Source organism: Anarhichas minor, unplaced genomic scaffold (genome assembly GCF_050575085.1).
Source record: "Anarhichas minor isolate MPS153535 unplaced genomic scaffold, ASM5057508v1 ptg000185l, whole genome shotgun sequence".
In the NCBI taxonomy this organism is placed as follows: Eukaryota; Metazoa; Chordata; class Actinopteri; order Perciformes; family Anarhichadidae; genus Anarhichas; species Anarhichas minor.
Window position 1 is genome coordinate 7,501 of NW_027466631.1, and position 25,508 is coordinate 33,008.

At 45.5% G+C, this 25,508-nt stretch overlaps 1 protein-coding gene across 1 annotated transcript in view; it reads right to left on the reverse strand.

Annotated features, from left to right (window-relative positions):
* The window catches only part of LOC142944089 (mitochondrial inner membrane protease subunit 2-like), a 31,446-nt gene that overhangs the window by 3,788 nt on the left and 2,150 nt on the right, over window positions 1-25,508 (reverse strand). Inside the window, exon 3 of the mRNA XM_076085589.1 lies at window positions 23,632-23,735. Coding sequence (XP_075941704.1) covers window positions 23,632-23,735 — 104 coding nt within the window. The remainder of the gene's footprint in view (window positions 1-23,631; window positions 23,736-25,508) is intronic.

Below are 25,508 nucleotides of genomic sequence, written 5' to 3' on the forward strand. Positions count from 1 at the left end.
GGGGGGGGGCTCTGTGTGAGCTCGTGTGACTGCAGCGCTGTCGGAGGAGAAAAAACATCTTCACCCTCTTCTTTTACGTTTTTGTACCATCACCCAGGTTCTGCAGTTCTTCTTTCTGAGTTGACAAAAACCTGAGAATGTTCACATCATGAGGAGAATCTTCAAGAGGCCGGCGACTCCGTGTGTCAGAGCTCGCCTCCAGATGCCGGGGCTCCGACATATTTCTGGACACATCAGAGTTCAGGGAGAGACTTTTTCCTGAAAACAGACTAACCCTAACCCTAACCCTTTGTGCTCAGTCAAAGATAATCCCAACATCTGTGAACTGATAAAGTGTCTCAACCCGCCTGCAGCGTTGCACAGCGTGTTTTCTTTAAACAAAACGCTAAAACTACAGTCAGAAACTGTAAACAACCGTCTCGTCAAATGTTCGTCTTTATGACAGTCATCATGCGTGACAAACAATCCAACCGGAGGAGTCGCCCCCTGCTGGTCAGTAGAGAGAATACAGGTTTTAAGACACTTCGACTTCGGTCCACCCTCAAGTCAACTGGTTGCTTGTTCATCCGTTCTCTCTCTCTTTCTTTCATAAGTTGGTTTTCTGGACCTTTGTGTCGATTCCCACCACAGAGCCATCGGACCTCCAGCGTAGACGTCTTTGGATTGTGAGTTGGAACCAAATATGTTTTGGTATATTTGCTCTGAAGCTAATTGAAAACAATCAAAGCAATTATCAAAGTACATTTTCTGTTGAAGTTATGGTTTCAGCTCTATTGTTTTGTTGTTATATTCAGCCATATGTTTTTAAGGAATATGCTAATGAATCAGCTTAAATGGCGCTCTTAGACCGTTCTATCTGACTGCATTGTGTTGTTGTCTGAGGTCATTTTACATTTTCTTATTTTCTACCTTAAACATAACAAATGACATCACCTGGATTCTCATTCATAAGTTTCTGGTTCGTAGTTTCTTCGTCGTGTCCTTCTAATGTTGGAAAACATCACAAACATTATTTCTCCTCTCAAATAAATACATTAATGATCGCAAGTAGAGTTTTTTTATGGTGAAATAATCAGAAATGAAAGCCAGTCTGAGAGGCTTTAGGGAAACATCTGTCCCTCCGTCCTAACATTCACGACTTCAATTCAATTACAAAAGGAAACGGACATTTACGACAAACAAATAGGAGGAAACATGTATTCCTTCTGCTGCAATCAAGTGTAAAGCAGCCGTGACAGTTATAAACTAATAAATATTCTACAAACAGAAGTTTCTCCAGACTTGTTTAAATAAGCTTTCACTGAGCTCGTGATGTCTGAATGTGATGCATGAAAAAATAAAAAAGGAAGCACAAAGCTACAAGATTTCCCATCTGAGGGAGGAATGGTGTTTGACGGTCGAGGACGGAGGACGAGATGTGACAGACAGACGGCCTTCAGAGCAGCGTTTCTACAACCAGACATTTAAAAACACACGGCCTCGCTTTCATACCGACTCCGTCTCCTCCGAGACGCCTCCTCGTCCTGCTTATCGCTTTACGACCGCTTACACCGGCTGTGACGGACGATCTGGTGTCGGGTTGTTGGCGTTTCATCTCCACCGGTACAACAGAGACCACTAACTCCTAACTCCTCTAAACCAAAGCTCCCAGTAAAACACTGAGGATCTACTAACAATCCCAGCAGAGCGCCGAGGAACCGGATCAGGCCCGACTCAACGTCAGCAGAGCTTCTTTTTGGTTTATTAAGATGAACTAAAGGCCACAAATGTTGGAAGAAAGAAAGACAGAAGTCAGAATGGAGGATTATTACCAACACACATCTCCAAAATATGGAAGGTATGAAAAGTTTCAGCCTCTGTTTGACCTGAAGGCAGAACTCTCCACCTGTTATGTGGACGTCCGATGGTTGATGGTAAATGTAGTCGACTAAAGCAATGAATCCCTTTTCTGCTCTATTGACTAAGAAAGACGAGTTCTCAGCTGCAGAATATGTTGTTTTGTTGTGACAGGAAAAACTCAACGTAGCCTCAAACAACGCTTCGTATCATATCTTCCGTAAACGTACTCCCCGTTTTTCCTGCGTTGTCCTACAGAAGTCTCGCAACACGTGTCAATGTCGGCTGGTTACGTGCATGCAGTCTTTTCAAAATAAACTTCCATCTTCACAGGAAACTCATTTAGGTTCAGACAACAAAACTACTTTGTCAGGTTTAGGAAAAGATGGTAAAATACTTAGAAATACTAAATGAATAAATAACCAGAGAAGTGCCGTTACTTACTGAATTCTGTAAGTTACTGGACAATCACCGCTGACTTCTCGTTTCACACGGAGGACGAAGAACGGTCTCGTGTTGACCGGAGGAGGTGAAGAGTTCACATTACAAAGTATAAAGACTTGTGTTTATGTGGGGAGATTATCAATGCGACTTCTAAGACCAAACCTACACTAAAGTAACTCACTCTGCTGCCTCAGAAAAAGAAGCAAACTGTTGGACACAAAACAATAGCTTCAAATTTCCAGATAATTACAACCATTTACAGCTGCAGGATCCCTTTTAAAAGACACTGAAGACCTCCAAAGATCCCAGCAGAGGGGCCGGAGAGACCTGAACCTGAACCAGAGAGAGACCGGAGCATAAACAAAGCTTCCTGCTCTGGTTTCAGCTGCTACACTAAAGCTCTGTGGGAGCCGATTGGTTGCCTCGCCCCGCTCAAAACTTAACAAAAAGAAAAGGAGAAGGCAACAGAACGAGCCAAATCAAAAGGCTGGTCACTAAAAAAAGAGTGTTGTTCAGTCCGTCAGGGAGCGGGGGGGCAAGCAGCTAAATTATAGAGTCGAATGCTATCGCAGGAAGACGAGAGAAAAAACATCAGGCATTCAGCTTCCTGCAGAGAAGCCCTGACAGCAATCTGCAGCCGGAGCCTCAGCTATCAGGACCCAGAGACGCCCTGCTGGTCCGGCTCAGACGAGCTCCCCGTCACGGCAGAAATAAGAACGGCATAAATCAGCCGCCTGGGAACTCCAACATGCTTAAACATGAGCGGACGGTCGCTCGGCCGCAGCTCTATGAATAGAAAGCCTCCGAACATCCATCACAGCAACAGAACATAATAACAAGCGAGTCTATAAACGGCTTCCCATCTCTGCAATGGTGCTGATTTGATTGCTAATGAGTCGGACAGATCTGTGTGAACAGGCCGCCCGCCTCCACACACCACTGACAGGGTTGTGACATTGACACAAACCCCCCCCACGCAGCGCTGCAGTTAACGAGGCCAACATGGAGCCCGTCACTGAGGACCAGGAGCAGCATCACAAAGCCAGCTTGTCCTGACACCAGCCTCATAACGACCTGTCACCAGGAAGCTAGTGATACACAACAGAACAACACGCTAACGCTCAAATGAGACGCTCACAGGGGGGGGGGGGGGGGGGACCTCTATTCTCTATATATGCACCTGTTTAGAGATGTCGACCTCAAGTCTTTGTGGGTAATTTTTCCTCTCCAGGTAAATGATGTGACAGTGGAAACAGAAAGTTTCTCCCAGGTGCTCCTGACTGTTGTGGCAGCTTTTTACCCACAGTTCTCGGGGTTTTTGTGGGCTTGTGACAGCCGATGGCGGCTAAGAGCCTCCTGCTGACGCTAATTGGCGTCATTACCTCCTGCAGGCTGAAGGCCGGATCGACAGGCCGGCTGCCGATGAAAACAAACCGACGGCGGCTCAAATGCTTCTGGATTGGAGAAAAGGTTGCGGCTCTGATGTCAGACAGCCTGGAGCGACATCACCTGACCAATCACAACCCGCCATCGACCCCCCCCCCCCCAGCTCAGAGCCTGTGCTTTATGCTGGTACTTTCCGATTGATTTGGGGAATGTGTCCAAAGATTTAATTACACGAGTAACACATAACTGTCCTCTGCCAATAGTGGTTACAGGCTGGGAAATACAGCCGTGCCCTGTTAGAAGTAATGGCCGTGTTTTCCTCAGCTAGCTCCATTAGCGCTGAGGAAAACACGGCCAGCAGGCCGCTGACTTGAAGTGTTTTTAAATGACAGACTGTTACCTGTGTGAGTTACACGAGGAGGCGGAGACCTCCAAGCTGTTATTGAACGGTAGATAACTGTGTTGGAGGAGGTGTGTTCTTGGGGTCGGAGATAGCGACGTCTGTTACATGAGTTTTGTAACTGGTTGAGAGAAATATTCAGATGTCTGATTAAATACTATTAAATACTAGGGCCAGTCTGGCAGATCGGTTTTGGACTAATTGTAGATTATTGATGTCTTCTCAGACGACAAAGACTAAAGACCCAAGGTTGTTTTTAACCGGTCGTTAGAAAGGAAAGCTTCCAGCCTCTGTTTAGGAAGTAAGAAGACCTCATTTGTAAAACCCATAGAAACAAAATAATAGAACAGAAGGAACATTCACATTCAAATCAACGTAGCCGGATGGTCAGAACGGCGGCCATTTGTATGTAAACCGTTGCCATTGTGACTGCTGTCAAGGGCTAACTTTGGTATGAACTAAGAACAGACTTACCGAAAGTCGCGGACTGACCGAGGGGAGATTTTACGACTAAATCGAGCAGAGAGCCAGAAGCCTAGAGAGCCGTCTTCTTCCACAGCGTAGGAAAGCACATCGCTATCAACAGACGAATGGCAACTGTGTTCGGCTCGTCTTCTGTCACCAGTGTAGCGTTGAACTCGTGAGATAAATAGAGCTTTCAAGGAGCGTCCACTTCTCTGTATTACACACCCGTCATAACGTCTTCGGCCGCTCTTCTGATGCCGCGTCCGTCTGCTGGTCCGACTCCAACAGACTGGACCGACGGCTCAAACAGATCCTGACCTGCAGGACCTGGAGCTTCACCTCCACACGTTACAGGTGAGCGGAGGAAGTCCACCTGCCAGTCACTGCTAACCCAGAGCAATCCCACCGATCGCCCTGCTGGAGAATGAATTCAGTGACCTATAGTGAAGCCTTAGGACTCGTCTGCTCTGTGCTGGCTGTGCTTGAACTACCAATGAGAGCTGCTCTCTCCTCCCTTTCACTCATGCAAGATTCATTGTGGATAATTATCTCCCCACCCAGAAAAAAAGAGAAGAAAGGAGCATCTAATGACTAAATCTTTCCATTTGGAACGTGATAATTAAGATCGGACATTTGATGAGCAGCCAGAGTGAGATGAATCCCTCTACAGCAGCTGCACAAACTACAGACCCGCCTGCAGCGACTTCCTCCGACTTCTCGGTTCCAGGTCTACGCTGCACCGGACTCAACTCATTATTCCAGAATGTGGAACACAACACTTCCTCTCAACAAAGCCGCCATGAAAAGGTTTTTAAATGAAAGGAAGTCATTTCACTTCAGTTTGACTTCATTTAACTTTCTTTTTTCTGTTTTTTAAATCTCTTAAAAATGTAAAAAGTTTTCCACTGAACACAGATGATACTGATAAAAACCAGCACTCCCTTTGTTTCCCCTGCTCGTCCTGCTCTACAGTCTACGATACACCACATCATTCATTCCACCTCTGAAGACTTCACTTGGGTCTTTATCGGCCCACTGGGGGGGGAACTCGGCTTCTATAAACCAAACAGAGGAGTCTGCAGCATCCAACTCAAGCTGCTGGTTCTTTATGGCCGAGAGGCAAATGTTATGGCAGCTGGAGGTCAGAGGAGGACCAGACCACCGAGGGGCCCGGAGCAAAGCCGAGTCCACTCTAAAGGGAGCCGAGGATGGAGGATGCAGCTCTGTGTGTTTCTTATTCTCTTATTCACCTCATGCTGCCCCACATTTGAACACATCTGTATTTGTTCCTCTGGTTTAGAGCGAGCAGCTTTGTAAATCACAATAAGACCTCCATCAGCTATCAGGACCGGGAGGACGACGTATGGAACCACGCAGTAAAACTTAATGACATTTATTTAAACATTTATTTTCGGCAAGTCGAGGATGATAATCACACTTATTCTCTGATATGGAAGTAAGATCATACACGATGACGCAATGGAGCCCAAGTTCACAGGAACATTTGCTTGATCAGCAGTTTGGGTGCTGTGACCTCTGACCCCTGACGATGATAACTCACAACCTAAAAACACATTCAGCTGTTTGCCTCATTTTCAATATTTAATAAAACAGAGAAAAGTGCAGCGGCCATCGCTCGTCACACGTCCTCCAGACGTCTTAACATCCACGACCGACATGTTGGCACGCTCACATGCACTAAAAGGCACGCTCACATGCACTAAAAGGCACGCTCACATGCACTAAAAGGCACGCTCACATGCACTAAAAGGCACAGAGGGAGAGTCTCTGCTCAGGTAGAGTTAACTCCTCTATATCTTTACATGAATAATAGATGTTTGATGAGATATTAACCATCAGAATGTCGGATAAAGAACCTTAAAGGGATCTGTCATCGTGAGGGAGGACCATATGAAAGACCACAATAAGTAGAATTTTGTAACCACATTGATTGCAAAATTGACATTTAAAAGTTAAGTTTAGAAACTAAGTATTTGGCGTTGACAGATAACACTGAAAGGGTTTCACTTTGAAACTCATTTGGCTCAATTCATGTGGTGTGAACTCCAATTTTCAAACTTGACAAAAGTAGATGCAGATATAACTTCATACAAGTTCCTCATTTTCAGATTAAAGAAAATCAATAAATGAAATCGCTCAAATTGGGCACCAAATTCTAACTTCTGGGCTCTGAAGGTTTCTCTCTGGGATCTCATGACCTGGTACAGGTCTGATCAGGTCTGATCAGGTCTGATCAGGTCCCATTGGTTACCCCTGGCCTTCCTCCGTTGTGCTTCTCTGACTCTGACAGTCACTGTATTTTTGAAAGATGACGTACAAACAGAGTTGTTTGACTCGTATCTCACGACTCCGGCATCCATCTGTGTTTGTCTTGTAAACTCTGCTGCTTCTCCTGCAGACACTCGCTGTCGATAGAGATAGATGTTCTGAGATCACCATTGGGGGTTTGTGGTCCTCGATCCGGTCCTCAGAGACCCGGCTTTCTGGAGTGATGAACGGGCCTCCGAGCTGTCGGCGTGAAGCCTCATATTCTGTTATCTGAGCTGGACGGCGAGGGGGAGTTTGGAGGCGATGCGCCGCTTAAACGATGAAATACGATCGGCTGCCTGAGGCTGGTCACCCCCCCACAGCCCCCCCTTGTCCCCCCGTCCCTCGACAGCCTGCTTTAAACATGACAAATGACAAAGGCACACCAAGGGCAGCTGTGTTGGTAACAGGAGCGCCGCGAGTATCAGCCGAGGAATTATCCCCCCGCTAATCTCCAAACGGGAAGCCGGAGCCTGGATGCACATTTATATTCCACCTACGCCGTCAAACTTTAATGCCCCCCCCCCCCCCCCCCCGACTGGGACAAAAACTTCGAGCATCAAAACGTTCCTCCTCAGCCTGCGTGTAAACAGGAATAATCCATGTGAAGCAGATCAGGGCTTGTCATGTCCAATCTCACAGCCGTCGCCTGGAAGCTGCTTTCTACTCGACTGTAAAAACTCTCTCTGTGTGTTCTGTACCAGTTCTGTCAATCACGTCGATGCAGACAGCCTGGCTCCCCATCACCCTCCTCCTCCTCCCCATCACCCTCCTCCTCCTCCCCATCACCCTCCTCCTCCTCCTCCCCATCACCCTCCTCCTCCTCCTCCTCCCCATCACCCTCCTCCTCCTCCCCATCACCCTCCTCCTCCTCCCCATCACCCTCCTCCTCCTCCCCATCACCCTCCTCCTCCTCCTCCTCCCCATCACCCTCCTCCTCCTCCCCATCACCCTCCTCCTCCTCCCCATCACCCTCCTCCTCCTCCTCCCCATCACCCTCCTCCTCCTCCTCCTCCCCATCACCCTCCTCCTCCTCCTCCTCCTCCTCCTCCCCATCACCCTCCTCCTCCTCCTCCTCCCCATCACCCTCCTCCTCCTCCTCACCTCCTCCTCCCCATCACCCTTCTCCTCCTCCTCCTCCTCCCCATCACCCTCCTCCTCCTCCCCATCACCCTCCTCCTCCTCCTCCCCATCACCCTCCTCCTCCTCCTCCTCCCCATCACCCTCCTCCTCCTCCCCATCACCCTCCTCCTCCTCCTCCCCATCTACCTCCTCCTCCTCCTCCTCCTCCTCCCCATCACCCTCCTCCTCCTCCTCCTCCCCATCACCCTCCTCCTCCTCCCCATCACCCTCCTCCTCCCCATCACCCTCCTCCTCCTCCTCCCCATCACCCTCCTCCTCCTCCTCCTCCCCATCACCCTCCTCCTCCTCCCCATCACCCTCCTCCTCCTCCCCATCACCCTCCTCCTCCTCCTCCTCCTCCTCCTCCTCCCCATCACCCTCCTCCTCCTCCTCCTCCTCCCCATCACCCTCCTCCTCCTCCCCATCACCCTCCTCCTCCTCCTCCTCCCCATCACCCTCCTCCTCCTCCTCACCTCCTCCTCCCCATCACCCTCCTCCTCCTCCTCCTCCTCCTCCTCCCCATCACCCTCCTCCTCCTCCTCCTCCTCCTCCCCATCACCCTCCTCCTCCTCCTCACCTCCTCCTCCCCATCACCCTCCTCCTCCTCCTCCTCCTCCTCCCCATCACCCTCCTCCTCCTCCTCCTCACCTCCTCCTCCCCATCACCCTCCTCCTCCTCCTCCTCCTCCCCATCACCCTCCTCCTCCTCCTCCTCCTCCTCCTCCCCATCACCCTCCTCCTCCTCCTCCTCCTCCTCCCCATCACCCTCCTCCTCCTCCTCCTCCCCATCACCCTCCTCCTCCTCCTCACCTCCTCCTCCCCATCACCCTCCTCCTCCTCCTCCTCCTCCTCCTCCTCCTCCCCATCACCCTCCTCCTCCTCCTCCTCCTCCTCCCCATCACCCTCCTCCTCCTCCTCACCTCCTCCTCCCCATCACCCTTCTCCTCCTCCTCCTCCTCCTCCTCCAGTTTCACCAAGTTGCTGAGGCAACAAGCGGATGCTGCGCTATCCCCCCCCCTGCAGGTGGCATGCGTTGGTTTCAGCAGAGGCCTCGCTCTCCTCCCTGAATACAACTTGTGGTTTATGATTCAGAAGCTGACGTGTTCCACCATAGATGGATGAGAGGAGGAGGAAAACACCCAGACCGTCACAGTTGTTGCTATTCTGTGAGTGTCTTCCTCTCGAGGATGACGAGGTGATGGAGCTCGTGTTATCCATCAAGTCAACCGATAGTTTCATCTTTTAGAAACGTCATCAGTCTCAGGTCATTTCATCGTGTTGTTTTTAAAAAGACAGCCTGTGATCTTTGTCTGTTAAATCAAACTGTAGAGTCAGTGGATCTTCTGTGGCTGCTCCTAAAGTGTTGTTGTTTGGGGGGTCCCGGCGAATCGCTCGAGGCCTCTTGTTTCTCATCCATCAGCCCCCCCCCCCCCCCCCCCCCCCCCCTACAGGAGGTGTGACTGGCATCACTACCCTTCTCTCATTTGGAAGCCAACGACTTCCTGTTCACGAAGCCATTGATGTTCATTTGCACCGTTGATGGATGTGAAGCCGCTCGTCTGAGGAAACGCCAGGTGCCCCAAACATTGTGACGGATCTGAGACGAAGAAGACCAGCTCATGTGTGTGAGTGAGTCACGTTAGGTCCAGGTTCCTGTGTTAGCTAGTTAGATAAGAAGTCTGGTTGTTGTCTCCGCATGCGATCGGCTGCATGTGTGTGACAACAGACCTCCAACCAACTGAAGCACCTGAACACTGCTGTGTACTCGATGCTCTTCAGCTCACTGAACTCCAGTAACTACCAAACACTTCACAGGTTAGAACGCTGTTTACACGTCTAGAGACTTTACAGAGACGGCAGATCAGTTGTTAGATGCTTTACATCCCGTCGGTGTCTAGAGTTTTAAAACACACAAATATATAGGTTCATCTTTGCATGAAATGCATTGTTGGGGACTATTCTTTAATCAGCAAATTAATCCACATTTGGTGCTCGAGTGACAATTTGTGTCAGTAGGACGGTATGTGTGTGTGTGTGTGTGTGTGTGTGTGTGTGTGTGTGTGCGTGTGTTCATGGTGATGGAAGAACAACTGAGGCTCATTGATGTGTGTTTGGTAAAGAGAGGACCCAAGAGAGGAAGTGACGAGATGCTAGAAACAGCCACAGGTGAGATGTAAACGGGGAGCGTCTCTCTGCTGCTGTAGATGATTAGGAACCAGCTGGTGCTTCCTTCAGCTCCATTGAGCGGCGTTTGGCTAAAAGCTTCCTGGTGGAACTTTAGTTCTGCATTATGTGCATCAGTCTGCATCCTGAGTATCCTGCATGCAGCTGCACCACTACACCACTACACCAATACACCACTACACCAATACACCACTACACCACTACACCAATACACCACTACACCAATACACCACGACACCACTACACCAATACACCACTACACCAATACACCACTACACCAATACACCACTACACCAATACACCACTACACCACTACACCAATACACCACTACACCAATACACCACGACACCACTACACCAATACACCACTACACCACTACACCAATACACCACTACACCAATACACCACTACACCAATACACCACTACACCAATACACCACGACACCACTACACCAATACACCACTACACCACTACACCAATACACCACTACACCACGACACCACTACACCACTACACCAATACACCACGACACCACTACACCACTACACCAATACACCACTACACCAATACACCACTACACCACTACACCAATACACCACGACACCAATACACCACTACACCAATACACCACTACACCAATACACCACTACACCACCACATCAATACACCAATACACCACTACACCACCACATCAATACACCAATACACCACTACACCACTACACCACGACACCACTACACCAATACACCACTACACCACTACACCAATACACCACTACACCACTACACCACGACACCACTACACCACTACACCACCACATCAATACACTAATACACCACTACACCACTACATCAATACACCACTACACCAATACACCACTACACCAATACACCACTACACCACTACACCACCACATCAATACACCAATACACCACTACACCACTACACCAATACACCAATACACCACTACACCACTACACCACTACACCAATACACCAATACACCACTACACCAATACACCACTACACCACTACACCAATACACCACTACACCAATACACCACTACACCACTACACCAATACACCACTACACCACTACACCACCACATCAATACACCAATACACCACTACACCACTACATCAATACACCACTACACCAATACACCACTACACCACTACACCACCACATCAATACACCAATACACCACTACATCACTACACCACGACACCACTACACCAATACACCACTACACCACTACACCACTACACCACTACACCACGACACCACTACACCACTACACCACTACACCACCACATCAATACACCAATACACCACTACATCAATACACCACTACACCAATACACCACTACACCAATACACCACTACATCAATACACCAATACACCACTACACCAATACACCACTACACCACTACACCAACCGTTACCGCCGCAACGGACACACAACCCTTGAGCTGAAACTCATTTCTGCTGTTTACAGCTCAACTAACATCAACTAACAGTCAGTAGAGTTCAGGCCTCAGAGGGTCAGACCTGCAGCTCCACTGGCTCCAGTTTGAAATGAGCTGTAAAGAGATTTAAAGAAGAACAGGAAGGAGTGTGAGAGCTGGAGTCAACACTGAACTATGGAGAGTAAAGTTTGGATTACAGGATTATTAGTGAGAGCATAATAACACCAGACGGGTTTATTGACATAGTCATCAACTGGAGAATATTTATCATCAATATTTATCATATTAAACCGCACAGAGCTTCTTCTACAAACTAAAGTTTATCTTCATTATGTTTTTTTTTCGGTTAATAAATGAACGGTTAGAATCCTCCATGACGGGTTCCTGGAGTTACATCATCAAAGTCCATTTCTGTCTGACATCAGTCCAAACCACAAAGAGTCTGATCCTCACATCTGAGAGGATAGAGCTCCAGTTGTACGATACTGTGACCTCATCTATTATGAAGAATCATCTGTTCATCAGAGGCCTCTGAGAGGCAACGTGTGAACACTTTATGCTGATTGATTCACTTCAATCACTCATATTTATGTTCGGTATGCAGGTTATCCCATAATACAAATACATCAATCACAAATCAATAATAATCAAATCAATGTTCAATGTGTCAGCTGCTCTGAATCAGGTGATTATAAAGTATACGTATCTCTTTAAGTTATGAAGGTGATCAATGAACGACCAGCGCTACAGAATAAAGACGAGCTCGTTCCTGTTTATGTTTAATATGCGCGTTACTTAATGCATGAGGAGGAGCAGCAGAGAGAGGCGACTCATCAGCTCATTACAACCAGTACTTACCGAAGTCACTGTAGTTTATATTAACAATAAAACAGGAGGAAACAGTGACTTTGTTGGGGACTATTTTCAGCGGCGGATGGATCCACATGTGGTAAAGAGTCACAATGAAGTACAGTGATGTGTTCATGGTGTAAACAGTTACAGCACTTAATAACTACTTTAGTTGGATACATGTATTGCTGACGCAGGACAGACGGTGGAGTTCTTTATGCTGTATTAAGCTTTATGTTTATAGAAGGTGACCGATGGTGAACCGGCCTCATGACATCATCAAGCTCAGGTCACTTCAAATCCCCCAACACAACCTCAGACACGACTAAATGCTGAGCGCACCACCAGCACACTGCAGCTACATGCATCACTCACCAGCAGGTCAACATGCAGACTGAACCCCAGAACCAGAACCAGAGGAGACGGAGGTCTCCGAAGACCCGACCCTCCAGAGCACGATCTGCTAACTGTTTGTAGATAAATGTGGTTGATGGTAGAAGCATCAGGTTTATTCATGAAGAGGTATTTAAAGTTAGATCCACTCGTCATGAGGACGACTGAGCCTCAGGATCTGCATCAGGTGTGAGGAAGTAACTGTGTGCGTTCTATATTCTATCTATTCTGTAAAAGTGTAAATAAACACGCTTTTTGTAGACAGATGCATTAAAACACGGTTCACACGGTTCCTTGAAACATCGTGAATATATTCAAACTATCCACTCTGCTAGAAGGTCGACCGTTCACAGCGACGGGCAGCTCAGAGGCGCCGTTAGCCCACGTAACCTGCATGTCTCTGGTCTCATTCTTTACAGTATGTGGATTTATAATGTGTAATATGTAGATGTTTGATTGCTGTTCTTTAAAACCACACATCTCCAAAACATCAACATGAGTGAGACGATCAGCTCCCGTTTCAGCACTTTAAAAGAAAAATGCAAAAGCTTTTTTATTGTTTATTTAGTTTAGAAGTAGAAGAATTATGTGAGCTCAGGGAAGAACAATGAATCCTTCAGCTTAGTTTGAAACACAGTGTTCACTGAGCATTGGTCCGTATGAGACTTACTGGTTATCATTCTGTAAACCGTGAATGCTTCATCATGCTTCCTGCTGTTATAACATCTTTATATCCTAAATGAGGGGAAATGTGAAAATCTACCGGTTATCGTTATCTCGGTATCACAAGATTTAATACAAATTTGAAAAAACAATATTTTGGAAGATCTTACTAGAGACGTCCTGAGTCCATTTTTATGATTCGAGGCAAATTAGGTTTAAATATTTCAAACAATAAGAGTGTCATAAAGCTCAGCAAATACAACCTACACAGTCGTGACAGGGTGTGATCCGACTTAAACCTGCTTAAGAGGTAAAAAGGGGAATACTGCAGCATCGGGGGCCATAAGCTGATTACTAACAGTAACCAGAGCCTCGGTGTCCGTGGACAGCAGCATGCCGGATGTCGTCTTAATTTGTCACCGTTACCTTGAAAAAGAGGCGCAGAGCGTCGTGTTTAATGGGCCGGTATTGTGTCCCAGTGACTGTGCTGCCTCTATAGAAATAACAGGTATTGATTCAGCTGTAAGAGCACACGGAGAACCCCAGCTGCTGGTTATAAAACTCTCAGAGTAAAGTCTTCATGACGGATGTCGGCCGGTCAGAGAGATGACAGAATGAGGAGGAACTGTGAGGTTTAAGAGCATCAAGTCTTCAGCGTGTCGGCACTTTAATGGCTTCAATGCCGCGCTGAGCGATTAACATAACAGAGTTACAACCCACTGGTGACACAATGCATGCTGGGAGCTCGGGGTCCAGAGGAACGACTCCCAGCAGCAGACTTCCAGCTCGGCACCAAACGTGGACTTAAACCCGTGGACACATTCAGAGGTTACTGACGCTGTCTGGTTTCTTTCCTGCTGCTGCAGAATCAGGCTCAAGGGCACCACGGCAGCAGGAGTTTGACACCTTTTAATACAAAAGGACACACGTTTAAACCAAGGAGCTGAGCAGCCTCCTAGACGTTTGATTCATGTCTCACTACGAAGCAAAGATTCTCCGTCTGTCTGTGTGTGTTCATAAGCATCCTGATGAGAAACGATGCAAAACAACTAAATATTTTAGTATGTTATCAACGTAATCATGAACGAGGACGTATGAAACCATTCGGCCCTTCTCTGGTATCGTCTAGTTTGCAATACGTGCAAAGAAACATTTGCGTTGAATGTAGTTTTCAAACTGTCAATTTAACAATGTTCATATCAGCAAAACCTTTAATTGTTAATATATGAAAACGTCATCTTTAAAATGTGCTCTGCTCTTTCACTAACTTCTCTGTAACACATTTGTCGATGCAGCCTTTTATCCACACTATCTCACTCAACAAGACCCAGTTTCATAATGTCTGCAATCATGGAGACATCATTTTAGTCCAACAAGTCCTCATCCTTGATCTGATCGACATCAGCTGTGTTTAGATGGGATTACTCTGTTTGAGGAGACGTAAGAAGCGTGAGAATCTCTGGTGTCGAAGCCAAACGTCCATCATCTGGTACCGATATCTTAAAGAGTCGACAGCTGATGCTACATCTGCACAACAAGACGGCTAAAGTGAAGTAAGCTGAAGAAAAATACAAATAAGCAAAGCTGATGCTTTTCAGGTCAACTTTGTTCTTGACAAACACAACATATTATGAAGAAACATCTTAAATCTTACATTTACTTATTGTGTCCAAAATAAGTCCAACTATTAAAGTAGTGAAAGTGTGTATTCCTGTCTGAACCTATAACTCTGCCTCCTGATGGACGGGAAAGAGTTCCCTCTCCACCTGCTTCCTCTCAGTGTGTCACTCCCTCCAGCGTTGACGCTCAGCCGTCATCGTGCCCTCGATATGTCAGCCGGCTGACGGCGTTGGGAGGCAGAGATCCGCTGCCGTCGCTAAACGGGCGGACGAGGAACCGTTACGCGTGGAGGTAATTCCCGGCTCGCTCTGTGGGAGGAGATCTGTGTGAGCGGCACGCCGCCGGGCTTTGATGCCGGTACGAGGAAGGAGACGAATCCCCCAAAGAGGAAACTACACACATCCTGTAAACCCAGCATGCATCACGGCAGAGAGGTAGAAAGAGAGACAAATGTTTTCTTTATAATGCCTTCAACATTATGAATGGATAATGGTACAGTTCATCCTGAGGGGACCATGAATGTCTCAATCAAATATTGTCACAATCCATCCAATACTTGACAAAAACATCGTCCTTATGGTGGCACTATAGGAAAAGTCAGATGATTACATTAAAGTCGATAGGGTTCATCTTCTGGGGAACATGAATATCTGAAAAAGATTTCATAGCAAACCATCCAATCGATGTTGAGATATTTCAGTTCAAATCAAGTCAGAGTGAAATATCTCAATATCTACTGGATGCATTGGCACAGAAGTTTGTACGGACATTCGTGGTTCCCAGATGATGTTCTCTAATGAATCTGGTGATCCATTACCAGAGTCATTGAACTACTACCCGATCCCCCTCAAGAGGAATTCTAATAACTCTGATCCTAAGTTGTACTTTGTGTTTAATGCTAATTAGCCAACGTTAGCATGCTAATACGCTAGACTAAGATGGCAAATATGCTATAAACATAATACCTTATAAACATTAGCATGTTAGCATGCTGATTTTAGCATTAAGCTTGAAGCACCCAGCCACACAGAGTTGCTAGCGAGGCTGCAGACTGTCGCTCATTAAAGGTACTAAGAGAACTTTCATGTTGTGTTGGTTCTGTCGCCCCCTGTGGACTAAAGTGGTAGTGTCTCTGAGCACCAGACTCGCTTTAGAAAACCTCTCATTTTACTGCAGCAGGGTCTGACAGTCTGCTCCTCTCAGTCCTGGTTCTGGTTGTTCACGGTGGACCGGTCTCTGCTGGAGGATCTGGGTCCGTCCACGGTGGACCGGTCTCTGCTGGAGTCTGAGCTGAAGGAGGTTCTGGTGAACCTGCATGAGTTCATCTGGTTTCACCAGAATTCGACCCGGTGGCTCCGATGACGAGCATCAAGAATAACTCTATAGAAACAGACCATCTTCTCTCTGATGGTCTCTTTACTGATGGAGGTCTGATAGAGGATCAGGACTACACTGAGACTGGTTCATATAGAGGATCAGGACTGGTTCAGGACCAGTTAACTATAGTTAGTGGACCTGAAAGGCTCTATATAAATATATAATGACACCTCCAGTACGTCTCCCTCTCAGCGGTGTCTGGACTCGGCGAGCTGTTCAGACGTTTTTTCTTCCGTCTTTAAGACTGAAGCCTCTGCGGCCCGATTTAATTAGTGAGGCTTTAATACCAATTTAATGGAAAATTAGTTTCAGACCCCCGCATGGATTCCACGTGTAGTCTTATAGATCAGGGACTCCGCGCTACTCTCTCCATCTGTGCTATAATTAGAGATCGTACTGAGAGAAGAAATGACTCCATGTGAGTGTGACTTACAGCTGCTCGTCTACATTTAGCGTGAACTATCTCTTCCCACATACGACTGTTACACGCTGCAATATACTGTATTTCCATTCAGATGATAAATATTCTCCAGTTGATGACTATGTCAATAAACCCGTCTGGTGTTATTATGCTCTCACTGATAATCCTGTAATCCAAACTTTACTCTCCATAGTTCAGTGTTGACTCCAGCTCTCACACTCCTTCCTGTTCTTCTTTAAATCTCTTTACAGCTCATTTCAAACTGGAGCCAGTGGAGCTGCAGGTCTGACCCTCTGAGGCCTGAAATGTTTTTTTTATCATGCTTTGTAATTACTGACTATTGATGTTAGTTGAGCTATAAACACTGGCAGAAGTGAGGTGGCTTTAGTGTACAAACTGGAAGAGTTGTGTGTCGGTTGAGGCTGTAGCGATTGGTTTATTGGTGCAGCTGCATGCAGGATACTCAGGATGTACGCAGCAACAAAACAACTTTCTTTACAAAAACGTTTTTCCATCAACTTTGACAATGTTTGAGCACAAAGCATCGTGATGTAAACACAGAGTCCTGCTCTCTGTATACGTATACGTCTCTGGTAGAGACCTGTCAATCACTGTGTAGCCCCGCCCTAAAGCATCCCCTGCTTTATGGTCTGTTTGACTCTAAATGGACCATAATGTACTAAATGAACATCATGCTGTATTGAAGAAGACTTGAAACTAGAGATTGAGACCATAAACTCATGTTTACAATGTTTACTGAGGTAATAAATCAAGAGAGAAGTAGAGTCATTTTCTCATAGACTTCTATACAACCAGAGGAGTCGCCCCCTGCTGGACACGAGAGAGGATGCAGCTTTAACACGTGAAGCATTGACTCCTCCCTTCAGAACTGGAGGTTGCGTTACACCTCTAGTGTCAGCTGAAGTGAGAGCACTGAAAGGAGTTTGACATTTTGGGAGATATGATTATTTGCCTTCATTCCTGAGAGTGGGATGTGACGATCGATACCTCAGCAGGGGGATTTCTGAACTTTAGACAGAGCCAAGCTAGTTGTTTCCCTCTGCTTCCATTCTTAATGCTAAGTTATGCTAATCATTTACTAGCTCTATATTTAGCATACAGATATCAAGTGGTATTAATCTGCTCGTATAACTCGCAGTAAGAAAGCAAATAAGCATATTTCCCCAAAAAATGTCAAATTTCTACTTTAAAGTATAAATCAATTAAAGCAGCTAAAATTTCAGCTTCAAACTGAAAAATTTGTCATTTCAGCAAATACCTCAAAATGACATTTTGGACGAAGACAGGTGGAGTAAGATTGTTGAGTCAACAAAACATTGGACGTTAACACAGGAGGCTGCTCTTTGTTTCAACCAGCGTAGGTTTTATTTGATGACAAAGGTCTATAAGAAGTATCAATCCACACCACATGTTTCACTAACCGTACCAACTAGTTTTTGTAAACTAAGCCTACACAAACCTTAACTTTTGTATTTTCACCTCATGAACCTCATCTATCCTGCCGATAGAGGCGTCACATCCAAACACCTCGATGTGTCTTACCGAAGGGAAGTTACTTTATTTTTTGTTGGCGGGAAGAAAAGTAACTGTGTCGGAAGGGATCACAGAATCACGTCCTCATTTCTTTTCACATGTGTGACTGCTGATGCAAGGCCGCTGAATTTGACGTTTTTGTTTTTCATCTATTATATTCTAAACGTCGTCTCCATTTTTGTCTCCTCTTAGATGTAATGTCACTTATATTTGAATGCCTCTATCTGCCATAAAGCTCATTTAAATGTGCCTTTGATGAAACTTAAAGTCTCCATGTCTAGATTAATCAGGTAGAGCTGCACCCATCAGTACTTTTGGATCTTTTTCACACCACCAGCTTTGTTCTTTGGTCCATCCTCACGGCTCTCATTAGCGTCGTTTTCATCAAGCAAAACCAACTGAGAGACACAGTGAGTGAATATCTACTGGACATCGTGGAGCATTCAGCAGCTAAGGAGGCAGTTATTCCCTCAGGAGCTGGTGGAGCTCCTGAGACAAAGTCTGCAGACGGAGGGATGGGTCTTAAAACACAGAACTTTCACTCAGGAGACCCACATTCGTGTCACGTAACTGTACTTAACTAACGCCAATTCCGTAGTTATTTTAACCTAAACCACGATCTTTTCCTCAACCAAACTAAGTAGGTTTGCTGCCTTAACCCTGCCGGGGCTTTTGCATGGAAAATGCACGAAAAATAAAATGATGAAGAAATGAAGATACGTTGCTTAAATTGTGACTCTGGTGCTTCTGTCAGGGTCTCATTGTGTTTAGTAACACACAAGACCCAGGAAAGAAATGCAAAACCAGATCCAGCTTTGTCAATAAACGGTCAACACAATATTTTAAGATGTTCACCGTTTCAGAGTCAGACTTTTCCATCTGTGATGACTTGTGTGACATAAAAAAACTGTTTACCATCCAAATGCTGCATTGTTTGTCTTTCACTATGAGACACTACATATCACTAGAATCAAGTTCTTATGCAGTCTGTGACTGGTGTTAATCCGACAGTAGTCCTCTTTAAGTCCTTTGTTTCCCGCCCTTGTGTTATCATAGAACAGGGGTTACATGACGAGAAACCTCGAGATGTATTTATCCAACTTTACACAAATCTGCATTCTTCGACAGAATGCAACAGAAATGTGTATTTGTTATTCCAGCGACATCATACACTCAAAGAAACGGAACAAATTATAACTGCATTACCCAACATGCACTGCTTGTTGTCAAACACAGAGCTCATTTACTTCACTCCTCTCTGGTTATTTCTGCGCTGTCGTTTCTTCGCTCTTGTCATTTGCGTCTCCGTTTGTCATCTGGTTCAGGTTGAGATGTTTTTAGAAACCCCACGGGCTCTTCATGTTTCCTCACCTGAACAGTTTGTACTTCACTTCCTCTTCATCGCCCCCCCCCCCCCCCCTCCCCCATCAGTGGGTTTTAGCATTTGTGAAAAATCAACTCAACAAAACAACAACAAAAAGCGAAACATGAGGTTTTGGCGTCTGTCCTGATCTCTGGAGACTTACGAGAAGGAGGCTTTGAATACGAGTGGAATAACAAGAAGAGTCTTTGTAATGCACTGAAGTGACACTACGTATTCAAATGAACTGTTGCAGCGATGATAACAAGCCGTCAGGACGTCTCGTATGGAAGATCTTTAGCTCCCGATATAGTTCTGAACCTTAAAGCTGTTTGAGCTGAAACTTGAAGCAGTCAAAGTTTATACTTTAATAACCAATGTAATCACATTACATTCAAGTTGAAATGTTACTCAAGAAGCCAAAGACAAGGTGATTACGTTTGATAGATTACGTGGGACACATGGTGTGTAGAGCTCCAACTACCAGAACACTTCCCAATCATCTTTGTCAAGTAAGATTAGAGTTGCCTTCAGTGGGGATCGAACCCACAACCTTCTGGCTGTAAGAAAGACTTTTATTTACACAAAGACTAAAGCTTGTAGTTATCAGATTTACGCAATATTAAAAGGCAGCGGAAAAAGACTTCAATCAGTTTTAAATATCTGTGTTTATTATCTACTAACCATTAAGTCCCCAGTTAACACGGTCACCGGTTAAAGTGAAACACCGGTTGCTCTGAACTCTGCAGAACCTGAGTCGATTCTGACAACCGAACCTGAAACAAGCAGACCTTTAGATGCTGCTCACAACGTTTTAAAGCTTGTTAACTCGACTGGATGTTCTGGAACAAAACAACACTTCTGCTGACAACACGCACACAAATATTTATGATGAGGTCGGCTGTAAAAAAAGGTCTATAGACAACACCGAGATCCTGGACTCAAAGCAGACAGCGACCACAGAGGAATGAAGCCTGTCGCTTTTGAAGGTTTCCACGACGGCTGAGTTTTCAATGAATATTCATAGACTGTGAACCCCCCCCCCCCCCCCCCCCCCCCCCGATCCCCTGCTGATCAGAGACGGCTGTCATCAAACCCTTTCAACATAGAAAGAATCCATTCATCTCTTTTTTTCCCGCTGCCGATTGATAGACCGAGGAGAAAACATTTCCCTCCACGTCCCGGAGAAAACCATATTTTTTTGCAGAACTCCGTTCAGAAGCAAATGTCTCTGTTCACACACAGAACACACAGACCCATCAGGTTGGTAGTGGTCTGCGTTCAGAGCATGACAAACACCGGGAATGAGAGGCGCTCTGTAAATAAGATATTACTCTACGGACGGCCGTGTTCCCTTCAACAATTTTCCTTTAAAATGAGTGCCAATTATAAGCAGGAGTCAGCCCCCCCCCCCACCACCACTCCTGCAGTGCAGCCATATCACATTTGAAATTTAAATCTGAGGCGATATTCCTAGCAGGTGATAGATGCGGCTTTATGAGGGGTTTTAACTAAATCCCCCCGGCGAGGAAGGCGAGTCGATACAGACCTGTTTCCTCGTGTGGAGGACTGAGCGATCTGTTGCTTTGAGGAAAGAAAAATAAAATCTCCTCTTCTTCAAAGGGGCTGCCAGGTAAACAGGCAACGTTAAGATCGGAGGCACCGTGTCACCGTCGGAGCACCGAGGGTACTTTTGTAAAAAGAAGGTTTAGACGTACTTGTTGAAACACACACAGGGGGGTTCAAGGGTGGTTTCCAGATAAAAGGAAATAGTTTAAGTGAGTCAGAGCAGAATGAAACCCCACAGAGCAGCTGGAGACGATCACAATGTCATTTTATAACCTGCTACTTTGTTCTCTCATGCTTGAGGAGTTTTGCTCAAATCTTGCAAGAATCAGAGAGAACAGTTTTCCTCGACTCTTCTACACGGTTAAGTTGCTGCCATTATTAAAATCTGCCTCCCGTCACTGACCGAATCATTAGATGTGTTTGTGTTTGTGTCAAAGTTTAGTTGGACTTTAGCCACAGTGCATTACTGTGTTAGCCTTTCGTAGCCTTTGTGCTACTGGGTTAGCTCTCTGCGCTGTGTGCTCATGAACGAGTTAATGACTGGACTTCAGTGAATATGTTAACATGCACACTTGACAATAACTTTAGCTATTCCACTATGATTCCAGCATTCTTTGAACACGTATACAGCACATTCAGAACATGTATCCCTATGGGCTTTTTCGGCAGTTTACCCGTTTATCTTGCCGATCATTGCGCACATGGTTGTACTTTGGTTGTACTTTGGTTGTACAGTGGTTGTACAGTGGTTGTACATTGGTTGTACAGTGGTTGTACAGTGGTTGTACATTGGTTGTACAGTGGTTGTACAGTGGTTGTGCTTTGGTTGTACAGTGGTTGTACATTGGTTGTACTTTGGTTGTACAGTGGTTGTACAGTGGTTGTACATTGGTTGTACAGTGGTTGTACAGTGGTTGTACAGTGGTTGTACTTTGGTTGTACATTGGTTGTACAGTGGTTGTACAGTGGTTGTACATTGGTTGTACTTTGTTTGTACTTTGGTTGTACAGTGGTTGTACATTGGTTGTACAGTGGTTGTACAGTGGTTGTACTTTGGTTGTACTTTGGTTGTACATTGGTTATACAGTGGTTGTACAGTGGTTGTACATTGGTTGTACATTGGTTGTACAGTGGTTGTACAGTGGTTGTACTTTGGTTGTACATTGGTTGCACATTGGTTGTACACAAACCAACTGGCCGACAGTTTGCAGAGATCCCTGCAACTGAAACAAAGTGTGACACAAACTAGTTTGAATGTCGCAGTTGGTGCCGACTTTAAATTCAAACTAGTGTTCAGTTGGTGCGACAGGCTGCTGTGGTTGAGTCTTTCATCCCTACAGCTCACTGGTCTCTGCTGACAGACATGTCAGGTGTAACTTCACATATTTTAAAAAGCGTCTGATCTCGGCTAAAAGTTGAAACTAAATGAAGTAGCTTGTCTGATTTTGCCACAGTGCCACTTGGAAGTCATGAAGCATCCAAAAAGTTTGATGAACAAAAGAAAAAAACACAAAAATAACACGGAGCGTATGAGAACTCACCTTCTCTCCAGAATGTGATTCTGAAATATCGCTGCCAGACCAACTGAGAATTGATGTAATTCATATGAATTACTCATCTCTCTGCAGCCGGTCTTATTGTTCCCGGAGAAAGCAGGCGGCATTTCAAAAGAACAAAGTAAATGTATGTTGCGCTACGTTATAACTGCTGAACCTTTCAAAGCTGTCATCATCGGATATTCTGTATGTGTTGTGCAGCCACATTTCAATGAGTTGTTTACTTGTTTGTCCGCAGTGTGTTTTGTTAGGTTGTTCATGCTTTGGCCTCAGAGAGAAGTCATTCATCTGTATGAATAATAATAACAACTTTTAAATCCATCCACGGTAGACAGCTGGCGTGAGATTCATCAATGAATTAATATACAAATGATGTAAAACTGCATGAAGACTTCCTGTTCATGATGCTGGTGATTTAGATGTGATTGTGCAGCTCTTCATATAAAGAAAAGATTAAGTGTAGAAAACACAAGAGGTGTTTAAAGTATTCCTGCCGTATGAAGTTTAATGTGTTCTGCACAAATGCAGTATTTTTGTTGTATAAATAGTTAAACATACGAATCAATACTGAATGAAAGACACACCTCAGTGTGATTTCACGCTTTTGTTTTGTAAAGGAAACGAGTCACTCACATGACGGAGACGATGTCGCCTCGGTGGACCTCGTAGTTCCTCACGCTCCAACGGTTCAGCAGGACGACGTCACAATCAGACCCCCCCTCCGGGTTCAGGACGGGCTGCAGGCACAATAATACAGTTGATATGAATCAGTAAACATAACCACACATACTGTGTACAGGAGACATCCCACAACAGCATCAGAGACGCGGAGTAAAGAGGTGGTGAGTCGGTGTAACGGAACAGAACGAAACAGTCCAGAAATAGTTTGCTCAAAAGGTCGACAACACAAAAACACACACATGGATGTTCCAGTAGGTCTGTCTCTGCACCGCTGTGTTAGCTAACCATCAAACATGAAGGAGCCGCAGTCAAACAAGTGTTCTGTTTGTGATTAAAAAGTCGGTTCACGAAACTCCAAAATGGTCTCTGCTGTCGCTGTACACTGGACCACTGCTCTTTATAAAATCAACGATTTAGCAGCTATGCGGACAGCTTAGCCAACAGCTTTAATAACCACTAAGTTAAGTTAAGTTTAAGTTTATTGTCATATACGAAATTTGTCCTCTGCATTTAACCCATCCCTAGCTTATTGGGAGCAGTGGGCTGCTGAGAAGCGCCCGAGGAGCAGTTAGGGGTTCAGTGTCTTGCTCAGGGACACTTCGGCATAGGACACGTAGCAGCCAAGGATCGAACCGCCGACCTTGCGGTTGCCAGACGACCCTCTCTACCCAGTGAGCCAATGCCACCCCCGCCCCACTAGCTGGCGTGCTAAATGCTAGTTAGCAGGCAGGCTAGCTGAGTGAAAGCTTGTCGGCCTGAATGTTAGTTTGTTGAATGAATTTTAGAGATGATGAAATTCTGTTAATGTTACATAAAAATAGAAGATTTTAACTGTTATGTTAGAACATATTAAACAACATTGCAGCAGGTAATCCACCCATTTCTCCTGCTACCTCCAACCGGGTGATTCATGTTTTTAACCGTGAATCATCAAACCGCCTTAACGAGGTCTCTTATGGTTGTTGAAGCAAAGTGTATGTGCTAATTGATGGATGGTAAAATGCTGCACATGGCACCTTCAGGGACATATTTCTCCCCAAAAACAGAGAAGAGTTTTAGGATTAAACTCCATGCGAACTAGTAGCAGTAATGCCAGGTGAGAAGCACCACCTCTGTATGATGGAACATGGTGGTATCATGTATCAGCTGCTCACTGCTGCAGGACTTCTGCTCCAGTTAGCCAGCTATAGATCATTATGGTGAAAATAACTTTCAGATTTTTTGTCAATTTAGGTTTCCGTAATGTAAATCTTGCCTTTAAAAATGAACAAACTGAAGTGGTTTTCACATTTAAGTCCATTAATTACAAAGTGCATACAGAATATATGATCATTTTAAAAGAGAATGATTTGGTTTTAGAATAATGTCCTTGTGTCCAGGCAGCCGCTGGATTCAGTTAATTTCAATATCATCATAAAATCAACTGGCAGAGCCTGGAGACTTGCTTCCGATAGGTAATCCATGAGTGGATCATTTTCTAATCAAAGCTCTGTAATCAACTCGTGAGCAGAGACGTTCTCTCCCTGGTGCTGAGTTCAAGGGCTCTCCGTCGTTTGAGTTGTCAGAGGCAGCTGCTCTTCCTTTTTGTTTCCTCAGTGCAGTCAGTTCATCACAGCGCTCACACCTCAGGTGCTTCTCTGAGCTGATGGCTTGTAAGATGAGAAATAGAGTTCAGTGTAGAGACGCCGTATACGTCTCTGGTAGAGACCTGTCAATCACTGTGTAGCCCCGCCCTAAAGCATCCCCTGCTTTATGGTCTGTTTGACTCTAAATGGACCATAATGTACTAAATGAACATCATGCTGTATTGAAGAAGACTTGAAACTAGA